At 40.0% G+C, this 11940-nt stretch overlaps 1 protein-coding gene across 1 annotated transcript; it reads left to right on the forward strand.

Annotated features, from left to right (window-relative positions):
• Positions 1–534: 534 nt before the first annotated feature.
• Positions 535–10901, forward strand: ston1 (stonin 1). The gene is made up of 4 exons (XM_087802411.1): positions 535–683; positions 6150–8056; positions 8131–8333; positions 10090–10901. The coding sequence occupies exons 2-4, from the start codon at positions 6229–6231 to the stop codon at positions 10153–10155; spliced, it is 2097 nt and encodes a 698-aa protein (XP_087658537.1). The 5' UTR covers positions 535–683; positions 6150–6228; the 3' UTR covers positions 10156–10901.
• The last annotated feature ends 1039 nt before the right edge of the window (positions 10902–11940 follow it).

The raw sequence follows: 11940 nt of genomic DNA on the forward strand, positions 1-11940 counted from the left end.
CCCCTCTACCTTCTTTTCTACTCTACTACATCTTTTATTTTTTCATTTAAAAGTTGTGTTTCACTACCATTTACTATTTAAATCCATCTAAAAGAAATACAAAAAGCCAAGAGTACAATAGTAATACCTTTATCATATAATAGCGCAGGATTAAAACGAAAAATTTTAAGCCTCATAATATTAATCTAAAACAAAACAAAAAGAAGAAAAAAGGCTTGATAAAGATTAAATCATATCGCATAGCATATATTTTAAAATGTAGCTTTTTCTCTTATTATTTCAATAATATTTTCATTATGTTGCTGACGTTTTATGGTGGATTGTTGCTACAGATTATTATACATATATATATTTTTTTTTTACTGTAAAAACATTTTTTATTGTCAATCTAAGATACTTTAGTATAAAAAATATATACTTTAATTTGTTATGTATTACCATTGGTTTGATTTAAAAAAAAACGTTCTATTTTTTTTTTTATCATAATGGAAATTTCCCACTCCCTTGAACGCAGCACGGCGCCGTTCATTCCTACGGGGCCGCGTTGCAGGACAGTCGGAGAGGAAGCACTTGCGGTAAAAAACTCTGGATTCTCACTCTGCCATTTTGCGAGGACGAGGTCGACACCAACCCCAGTCACTCAGACGTCATGACCTGAGACCCTAAAGGAACATTTGACCCCCGTAAGTTATTTTAATTTCCCCATAAAGTTTTTCCGTGTTTGTTGTCCCGCGACCTCGTATGGAGTGAAAAAAAAAACCTTCAGGAAAAACTGTTCCTGAACTTCTCTCTGCGAGGGTCGCGCATGTTTTTAACGAAAACAAAATGAAATTTTGAAAAGTTTTCTTTATTGTCAACATGTTGTTTGGTCTGAGAACCGGGAGTCTGGGGGCCTCTTGTCCCGGGACGTGGCCGAGATCGAGCCCCGGACTGACAGCGTGTTTCTGTTGTTTTCTTCCGAGAGAGAGAGTCGAGTGAGTGGGTGTTGTTGTGCCGGCTTGTGTGGACCCTTCCGCGTCAAATAGATCCAGACTCACAACAAAAAGGTCAACATTGAAGTTAAATCTCACACTTTACTTTGTTTGTTTTGTACATTTTTCAACTCTATGTAGTTTATTGATCACTTTTAAATCGTTTATACGAGTGTACAGTATTGCCATTAAAATGGCAACTAAATACTCTTCAAAGTTTAAATAGATTATTGTGAGATTTAAAACATACTAATATGAGAATAGATTCAAGCGTGTTTTATTGTTTGTTGTGTGTTTTTAAGTGGCGTGTCCAGACTATTTTTTTTTTTAACCACACTGATGTGATGCTGACTAATGTAGATGTGGAACCAAAACAGCAAAACAAGCAACTGGTGTAATTATAGGACACGAAACATAAAATACTTCCTCTCTTCCTGTATAATATATATATTTATTATTATATTTATTTGTTTATTTTACAACCATGTGAAAGACACTTTTCCTCGATTTTCTGGAACTCCTATTGTGTTATCAGTTTTATTTTGCCCTTTAAAGTATATACTTTATTGATTGTTTGATTGTTTAAGCGCTTTGTGACCCTGGTCTGGAAAAGCGCTATACAAATAAAAATTACTTACTTACTTACTTACTTACTATGCTCTCAATTTGTAGGGTAATAATTTATTTTCAATTTTACAGAATTTACACACAAATTGTTAAAATATACACATTGTTATGATGTGTTAACCTCAGCATTTAATCCAAGCACTAGAAAATATCTTCACTTTACATTACATTTGAAACCAACCCCCTCAATAAAACCCACTTCCAATTAAATGTTGTGACATGACATGATATTTTAGCGGGTTGTTTTTTTTATTAAAGGTATATTATCATTAAATATTAACCAATTTTATTTTGGTCTGGGCTCCTCTACAGTAATAAACAATGCAGAGACAAGAACCAAATGTTTTTTTTCATTACTTAGCATTCACACATATCTGGATACATAAAGCAGAGTTTTAAAGTGAGTACAAAAATGCAGTGTAACCTAACTTAAATTTGAGAGAGGTTCATTCAATCTGTCAAATCTAGCGTTCAAATTAAAAAGTCCAATTTATTTTTTGTGTGTCTCATTTGTTCCGATTGATCAATGAGCTGTAAATGGGTCAGTGACCCAGTCAACTACACAGTGGCTTGTTTCTGTGGTCAGTGAATTGAACTACAAACACAAATAAATACACAATATTTATTCTTTCTCGTGAGGATATTCGGACACATTTTTCCATAAATCAAAACAGGAATTTATGTCTTCCGATTGGAGACATCGCATGTTTTTAATTTCCTGTTTTGATTGGTCAGAAGAAGGTTGTAGAGTTCATTTCAGCTCTAGGTTCCTTGTTTTTCTTTCTTTCTTTTTTTCTTTGCCTTTATCCAAAGGCTTACCAAGACATTTTTGGCTATATTTTACTGAGACTGCACAGATTAATCTATATAATATGGGTGTGTATTGGTAAGAATTAAGCATTATGATATATATCACAATACAGGGGCAATGATACGATATAGTGCGTTATATTGCGATGCTGTACTAACTATGTATTTTTAGTACTGTCCAAGTACATGACTCTAGTGTTGCAGAAGTTACAGACCACATGACTCTTGACAAAGTCGTAACTGCATTTGTTGTCCAACCAAAATATTTAAAAACAAGCTGGTGGAGTCGATTGTATGCTCTCGTCCTTAGTCCGGGATCTTGCAATATTTTATTGTTCCTTTAGCTGTGTAGGATGTATTGACTGCTGCCATCTATCGGCCAGAAGTTTAATTATAACACAAAAATGAACAAACGCAGTGAATATAATAATAGATATGTTGATTTTAAATAACAAATTGAATCTTTTTAATTTTACATTTTGTCGCTAACAATTGCGGTATCGATATTATGTAACCCAACCCCAAATCAATTATTTTTTAAGAATTGAAAGTGTATTTGTTTCTTCTATAAAGCACCAATTATTCTGTAATTTCCTAAGAAATTTTCCAAAAAATGTTCCCGCTTAGCAACTTAAAACTGAATTATCTTCCATATTGTTTCCGCTAATAAGTACAGTTTGAAAATCTTTTGAATTTCTAGATTTATTCAATGACTTTCTTATCATAACCTATTGTTTATTTGAAGTTTCTTTTGAATCTTTTCCTACCAAAAAAACAGTATAAATGGAAATAAAATCCGTTATTAATCTCATCTTCTTAAAGCTGCAGGAGCTGCTGAAGTGCTTGTTTAAAGACCTGCATGGTGCCACACAGCAGGTCGTATAAGACCCGTGGCGCGTAGTAATGATTCAGTTTAATTCGACCCAAATGGTTCTACTCGCGTGTAATTCCAAGTGTAATTAGTGAATGAAATTCTTGAGCATGAAGTGCAACATTTGTGTCACGCTTTCTTCTTAAATTAAACGCCGAAAGCAAATAAATCAACAATTTTTCCTTTGAATTTGAAACTCTTAATGGGATTTCCAGCTTGGGATAAACTTTATAATCCAAGGCTGCCAGTGAGATGGTTAAGTTTTTGAACCCTTTTCAAAAATAAAAAATACAAATTCTCAAGGCCTTACTGTATGTTAAATAAGCCAAAATCTGGTCAACAAGAACATTTTTCTCTTCTATTATCCCCATATGTGCACATCCGATGCTGCTGACTACTGCCCCCTTGTGTTCGGAGGACTTAAGTAGGGATGTTACTGTAAGTAAGTAAGTAAGTAATTCATTTTTATTTATATAGCGCTTTTCCAGACCAGGGTCAGAAAGCGCTTAAACAATCAAAACAATATTCAATAAAGTATATACTTTTAAAAGACTTTTAAGATCAAGATAAAACTAATAACACAACAGGAGTTCCAGAAAATCAAGGAAAAGCCTGAACAAATAAAAACTGTGAATTTGGCCGATTAATAATTCTTTGACTCAAATGGTATACAAGGAAAACGCATATTGAATGAAATACTGATAGAGTATATATTATGTGTTATTATTAAGTATGTGTGAATGGTTGAATTTCCCCTCGCGGGACTAATAAGGGATTCTTATTAACAATACACGTTTAACAGTTAATGTCTTTAAATGCGAAAATACTTAAATGAAAATTCAATTATTTACCCTCAAGGGTTTTATGCTATTCTCCGTTATTAACGCTGATATTAGCATAAATCAAAAGATAAAAATAGAACAATTTAATCAAATAGAACAAACAAATTTAAAAAACTATATATTGGTGAAGTGAAATCCACCCAAGCTTTGGGTTTGAGTGTGTCTGCACGATATTTGATGCAGTCACAATGACAGAATAATATTAACTGAAGCTGTGTCTACACTGAACACCCTGGTATTTCCTGTGTGCAAAGCCGCTAGTCCCACGAGAGTGGAGTGGAATGTATTCTTTTGTCCCCTGTAGATTCAACAGTCACTCGTTTTTTTTTGTTTTTTTTTCCACTGATTGAAATTGGGGCGGAGGAGTCCATCACTGGCTCCGAGGAGGATTCATCCCCATCACAGCTAATCTCTCTGAACCGGAGTTGATGAATTCCATGAGATGGAGAAGGAGGGAGGAGCTGCCGAGGATGTCTGTTTACTCTTGTAAACCCTCTCTCATCAGAGTCTGATCCAGAACTTGTCTGAAGATATGACAAATCCTCACATTGATAAAGATGCGAGTCGGAGCCGCGAGGATAAAAGGGATGCTGTAGTTGTGCGTTTGTAGTCGGGCATTTGAAAGTGGGTTTGGACTGATGAAAAGAAAAGGCGAAGGATTTGGAAAGCGTTTGACCAGGGTCATGTTTTCATTCACTTTAACTTGATAATTGTGTTTTTTGGTTTACCTTGAAAAGCTGTGTACTTCCTGTTTGTTTTGAGGTTGTTAATCTGTTGTTCTGACAACAAACATTCTCCCTTTTTCAATCAAACATGAAACTTTAACCCTTGTGTAATCTCAGGGTCAAGGTGACCCGGAGGCCTGAAAACAAATGTGTTTGTGTAATACCTTGTGTTGTCTCTAGGTAAAGATGACCCGAAGGCCCGAAAACAAATGTTTTTGTGTAATACCTTGTGTTGTCTCTGGGTCAAGATGACCCGAAGGCCCGAAAACAAATGTTTTTGTGTAATATCTTGTGTTGTCTCTGGGTCAAGATGACCCGGAGGCCTGAAAACAAATGTGTTTGTGTAATACCTTGTGTTGTCTCTGGGTCAAGGTGAGGTCGTTCATCCCGAACCAGAGACAACACAAGGGTTAACGATACCCAATAATATTATTAATAAAAACAACTAGACCATTTCCAGATGCTCTTGTGTGTATTAACCGTACGAGACCCTTGACAAGTTCTCTGAATGTCCATTTGTCAAAGCACCTCCTGCTCATAAGTCTCAAAATGAACTGCACCAGTTGAAATAATTTCATTAGATCCAACAGCTGTACTTATTCAGAAAATGCTTCTTATTGATTTTTTAACTTCAAATGAACCCGGCATGTATTCGTTAAAGATGAATTATGTTGGCGTCTTATTGATGTATTCCTCCTTTGCCAAGTTCCTTTTTGGTTCGTAAATATTTCATCTTTGCCTAGAAGCACAATAAATTCAATCCGTGTTTACTATCATGCTTATTTTCATTTATAAACTTCAGTTTAATAAAGTTTACAAGATGGTAAGCCCGAGGAAAAGCATAATGAAATACTACCTTTGTTTCTTGTCACAAAAACGACAACATATTCACTCTAGTAGAAGCTCAGTCATTCGGGAGACAGAGACTAAAAGAGTTGCTGCTCCACATGGAGAGAGAACCCACTACTCACGCCTACCTACACTAGTGGGAAGAGGCCCGGGGCAGGACACTGGCGAGACCATGTCGCCCAGTTGGTGTAGGAATACCTCTGTAGGAAGCCCTTAAGGAAGCAAAGTCTAGACCTCTTTGCTGCGGCTGCATCATCAGTAGAAGATGGATGTTGAAATTGTGAGCTTGTGGCTAGAATGTGTTTCCCTTTTGCATCTTCCTTCATCCTTTTTTTAAATGTATTTGGTACTTACGCTGCTTCACCACAAGGGGACGCTGTATCCCACCGAATGTTTTGACAGTTTCCAAATCCACTGTGTGACTCCTTCCTTTTTTTTTTTTGTTTGTACGCAGGGACGGCCTCTGAATTGGGGCACATTTAACGCAACAAAGGAACGGTTGTTTTGATCTCCTCGCCAGCTCCCCCTCAGCCATGTGTTCCACCAATCACTCCAACTGGGTCACGTTTGAAGACGACGGCGGCACGACACCGCTCCCCTCACCTCAGAAGGCCCTACAATCACCGGGGTCCGTTAAATCATCAGTGCCTCGTCCTAATGGCCTGAAATTAGCACCTCCGCCGATCAGGGACACTTCGTGGAGCTTCCACAATTCCCCCGATTCCTCTCGAAGCCACTCGAGCGTGAGCGGGAGTTATTCGACGCCCTTCGCCACTCCTGCGAAAGCGGTTCCGAACAGCGGCTCTCCATTCCACTCCTGGGAAAAGAGTGACTTGTTCCAGAGTTTCTCCAGCACATCCAGCTCCTCCTCGGCACCCGAAGCCTTAAACCAAGCAGTAGATGGACCAAAAGCGTTCCCTTCATTCCAGGGTAACTCGGGACACGTCAACCCGTTCTGGGATCGCTCCGAACACAACGACGTCGACGACGACAGCTCCTCGTCGGATTCGGAATCCGACAGAAGCGTTCCCCGTTTCTTCATCCGGACCAAAGATGGGGGTGAACCCCCGCGCGATCAATTCCAGAACACCTTCTCCTACGTGTGCAACAAACTGGAAGGTCTCCAGTCGGAGACGCGCCCCGAAGAGGTGCAAATGGACCGGAGGCTGAGTTGCAAAAGCGAGGTGCTGAACGACACCCCGTCCCCGTACGTACCCCGGGGGTTGTTTCGAAGCCAGAAGAGGGACGGCTGGCCCGTGCTGCTCAGGATCCCCGAGAAGAAGAACCGCATGTCATCGCGACAGTGGGGCCCGATCTTCCTCCGCCTCCGGCCGGGAGGGGTGCTGCAGATGTTCTACGAGAAGGGCCTGGAGAAGCCCTTCAAGGAGTTCCAGCTCTTCCCTCAGTGCCGGCTCTCCGAGCTCAAGGTGGAGAGCTACAGCGAGCCCCGCAAGGTCCTCACGCTCAAGATCGAGCAGTTCTCCTACACGGAGAAGAAGAGGTACCACCCCAAGCTGGAGGTGAGCCACGAGTCGGAGGTGGAGCAGCTGCTGAAGTTCGGCTCCACGGTGCACGGCGACATGGAGGACCTGGTGGCCTCCATAGAAGAAGAGATCTTCAAACTGAGCATCCCGCACCAGTCCAGGCGGACCCACGAGGAGCAGGAGCTGTCGCTGCAGATCACCGACCACATGTGGGTGCAACTGGATAAGTTCGGGGAGGTCCTGGAGCGAACGGCCTTCACTCAAATCCACTGTTTGGCGTTCCTGAACGGACTGGGCGAGTGTTTCCTGGCTCTGAACGAACTCGGGCTGCTGCGGTCCAACTCCAACTACGGTTCCGAGGAGGACGAAGTCTGGATGGAGATAACCGACCACCATTTGCACAAATGCATCCTCGACACGGAGTACGAGAGATGTCGGCTGCTCAAGTTCTATCCTCCGGATTCGTGTCGGGTCGAGCTGCTCCGGTACAAGACTATGTTTTTGGGGCGCACGGATATCCCCATAACCATCAAAGCCGTCGTCACGGTCCAGGGAGCCTACGTGGAGCTGCAGGCCTTCCTGAACATGTCGCCGGCCTTCCTCTCCGCCGCGCGGTCGTCGTCGGACTCGCACCCGCTCTGCGAGAACGTGGTGGTCCAGGTGCCGGTGCCCGGCGACTGGGTCAAAGTGACCCAGACCGTGGCCCTGCTGCGGCAGAGGTCCCTGAAGTCTCGCATGAACAGGAACGCCTGCCTGGGCTCCGTCAGTGCCGCGGATTCCCAGCCCGTGATGCAGGTCTCCATCGGCACGGTCAAGTACGAGAACGTCTTCTCGGCGGTCGTGTGGAGGATCGACAGACTCCCGGCCAAAAACACAGGTAAAGAATCGAAAAAACTGTTTTTCTTGCTCTTCGTGACACAAATGGCGTTTGTTCTTTTTCCCCCCCGGCAGCGGTGGATCATCCACATTCCTTCTCCTGTAAGCTGGAGCTGGGATCAGATCAGGAAATCCCAAACGACTGGTACCCTTTTGTCACCATGGAGTGTGAAATCATGGGGGCGGTGGTCTCGCAGACCAGAGTCAAGTCACTTGGAACGGTGAGCGACATCCAGCCACAGAAGCACGTGACCAGTTGGACACGATACCATTGTCAGGTACTACTTTTTTTTTTTGTTTACCCCCACTTACCTCTTCATATACAGCAAAAACACAATGAGCAGGAATTAGATGGATGAATGGAACGATGGATGAATAGATGGATGGATGGATGGATGGTTGGATGGATGGATGGATGAATGGATGAATGAATGGGTGGATGGATGGATGGATGGATGGATAAACTTTATAAATACCTCTGGATATCGCCTTCGGGAAATTGTTTTTTCCAGCTCACAGCAACACAGACAATAGTTTCATAAGAACAAGGACAAGAACAAAGTGCAATAAAAAGAACAAAGTGCAAGCTGACAAAAAATCTAAAACATGTTGAATGTAATATTAGAACATATTTTGTAACCACAGTCAAATGACGGTTGATCTATTAAAGTGTTTTACCGTATTTTCCGGACTATAAGTCGCTCCGGAGTACAAGTCGCACCAGCCATAAAATGCATAATAAAGAATGAAAAAACATATATATACAGTATATATATATAAGTCGCACTGGAGTACAAGTCGCACCAGCCATAAAATGCATAATAATAAGGAAAAAACACATATATATATATATATAAGTCGCACTGGAGTATAAGTCGCATTTTTAGGGGAAATTTATTTGATAAAATCCAACACCAAGAACAGACATGTCATCTTGAAAGGCAATTTAAAATAAAAATAGTATAGAGGCAACAACAGGCTGAATAATTGTACGATATGCTTACGTTACAAGACACAACTGAGAACGTGCCTACTATGTTAACAGAACATATTAAGAGTTGTTCAGATAACTATAGCATAAATAACATGCTTAGTAGTTTACCAAACCATCCGTGTAACTCCAAATAACTAAAATCCAATGAAAGCCTAATCCTCGGTGTCACTTTTAAACAACTCTGGAGGTAGAACTCCTCTTCTACGTCGAAATGATCAACACAGAACTAGAGCGCCCTCTTGCGGTTTATGTGAAAACAACATGTTAATTGATATACCGGTAATAATGTGTTAATAATTTCACACATAAGTCACTCCAGAGTATAAGTCACACCCCCGGCCAAACTATGAAAAAAACTGCGACTTATAGTCTGGAAAATACGGTATTTCTTCTTTTTTTTAAGTTCCGTATCACCTTCAGAAAGTTGGCTCATTTCAAACCAGTCCTAAATAGGTCAAGAAAGTCCATTTTAAACTTTTTTTTGGGGGGGGGGGAGTTCTTGATAACTGCCTTCATCTGTCACGATTCCTGTTGTTGAAGAACTGTAGCGTAGTTTTGAGTGACGCCTACACATTCGGCTCACACGTTCGGTCCCTTAGGTTGCCGTATACACATGTCTTATGTCAGTCCTATTTTTTTCAATCTCACCGGATGACTGACGGATGCTCGGCTGCGTTCGCTTGTCAGGGGGCGCCGATGGCGGCGAAGGAGATACGAGGCTTCATGTCAAACATGTTTGTATTTCATCCCACCGAAGCATGTCGTATAAGAAGTTGTTGTTTATGTCCCGGAGATTGAATAGAATGTGGTAGTTGAGCAGTGGCGGGCCATTACATTTTAAGGGGCCGTCAAACCAAAAGAAAGTCGATGAGGTGGCAATTCAATTTCAGTTTTTATGACCGTTGTGAGAGGGTGTAAAGGGATGAGGAAGATAAAGGCTTAAGTTGATGCGAAAATGATGTTTTTCATTATTCTTTTCGAGGGTTAATATAACGAAAAAGCATCATCATTTTATTTATTTTTGTATTTTTATTTTTCAGGTGGAGGTGGAGAAGAAGCTGATCGACACAGAGTCGGAGAGGCAGTCGACCTGCATGACGCAGTGATGGTGGAAGAACCTCTGACCCACCATCTTGTACACGGAAAAACAAACAAAACAAAACAAATAAAACGGGTGTTGAGGGACTTTCTATTGTTGGTGTTAAATTCATCTGATAACATGATAACGAACATATTTTTGACTGAATATTGAATCTTAACATAGCCGTTGTTGACTAGCACTTTATAGAGTTTGATTTTTACACTTCTGATCTTTGCTTGTGACTCGACCTGCACTGGCCTCAAGATGGCGACGACGATGATGATGATGATGATGATGATGATGATGATGCCAAAATAGCTGCTTGAAAAATGTCCTAAACAAATATTTTACTATTGGACATTTAGCAGCTCAAACATATTCTTTAAAAAAATTTAAAAACATAATGAGGCTTTTTTTTTTTTTTTAGAATATCCATCTTAATGATACATTTAATTTTAAATCACAGTCATTGTCAAATATATTTAAGTGAATTAAAACACACGCTGTTATTTAAATTGAATGCATGAGATCAACATTTACTGTCATACAGTTGTCATTAATTGTGTAACCGCCGATTATCAAAAAATACAATATTTTTTAATATTAAAATATACTCAAGTGCTGCTTTCCCGTATGGAAATAATGGGGAAATGATGGATTTTCTTTTTTTTACTTTGCAAATCAACGATAGAAATGGATGATGATCTTAAACGTGTATGGTACCTGGCTGCAGCTGGATATTGTGTACATGAATAAACATTTTATACTTGATGGGAGAGTCTTTGTTCTGCACCGAGGTTGAAAAGATAAATAAACCTCTGTCACTATTAGTACGGAAGTGGAACAAAAAGTCACTATGAGTCATTCATCAGAATATCTAAGTGTAGAAATGTGAAAATGCTGTGTTCTCGTAGCAAAATAATAAGATTATCGATTCTCCAAGAACATTTCATAAGTCAAGGTCAGTCAGACCGGTCAATAACGTTGACATTTGAACTTGTGTATACATATTTAGTTAAAGTATATAATGGTGATACAACTTAAAAAGTTGTTTCTAACATCCTGGAGTCTAATAATCTTCATGTTGTTTACAACTCTGGTAAACAGTCCGTTCTCCCGTGTACGTTTACGAACAGACATTCTTTATGTAATCTCATAGAACAGCATGATAACACATTTTCACGATCAAACACTCGCTTGGGAACAGCGAGGATGCTAACTAAGAGGAGGTAATTACGCAGAAGAGGCCTACAAAAAAGAAGACTTGCTGTGCGAGGTTGTAAAAATAGCAAGGCAGTAAAAATGTGTCTTGCTCCACAGAACTTTGCACTATAGTGCACCAGAACCTTTACAATTAATGTGTATGGTATGGTTAGGGTTGGAGTAAATGAAGTAGTTTGTTTCTCCTCTATCTTGATACAGTGTCTTCATTTTGATAGGCCACTAGATGGCACTCTCTGCTTTATAATATTTAGCTCTAATTCATTAATTCAATAAAACCTGACATCATTTTCACACTTAGAGTGAAATCTAGTGGCCTTCAAAATAAATTATTTTATGTATTGGTTCTATCAATATCATCAGAATCATCTAAAATGAAATAACAGAACTCTTATTTACGGTGCCCCGGAGCAGAAATTTTTATCTCCAAATACTTGTATCTACAGATAAATAAAGAAATCATCAGGACTAAAATAGTTAGAGCATCAATCCTTGAAGAAGACGCACAACAGCAGACGACAAGAACAATTTTACACATCGATGCAGCTTCAACACTCCAGCCAGGCATGATGTCCGACACCAAGTAAGT

The sequence above is a fragment of the Callionymus lyra genome, chromosome 11, assembly GCF_982586985.1.
Source record: "Callionymus lyra chromosome 11, fCalLyr1.hap1.1, whole genome shotgun sequence".
Classification (NCBI taxonomy): Eukaryota; Metazoa; Chordata; class Actinopteri; order Syngnathiformes; family Callionymidae; genus Callionymus; species Callionymus lyra.

Excerpts from the sequence above, each read along its gene's own strand:
- ston1 (XM_087802411.1), top strand. The coding sequence starts at position 6,229 with ATGTGTTCCACCAATCACTCCAACTGGGTCACGTTTGAAGACGACGGC. Across the intron at positions 8,057-8,130 it reads ACTCCCGGCCAAAAACACAG|CGGTGGATCATCCACATTCC; the intron begins GTAAAGAATCGA and ends CCCCCCCGGCAG. Across the intron at positions 8,334-10,089 it reads GGACACGATACCATTGTCAG|GTGGAGGTGGAGAAGAAGCT; the intron begins GTACTACTTTTT and ends TTTATTTTTCAG.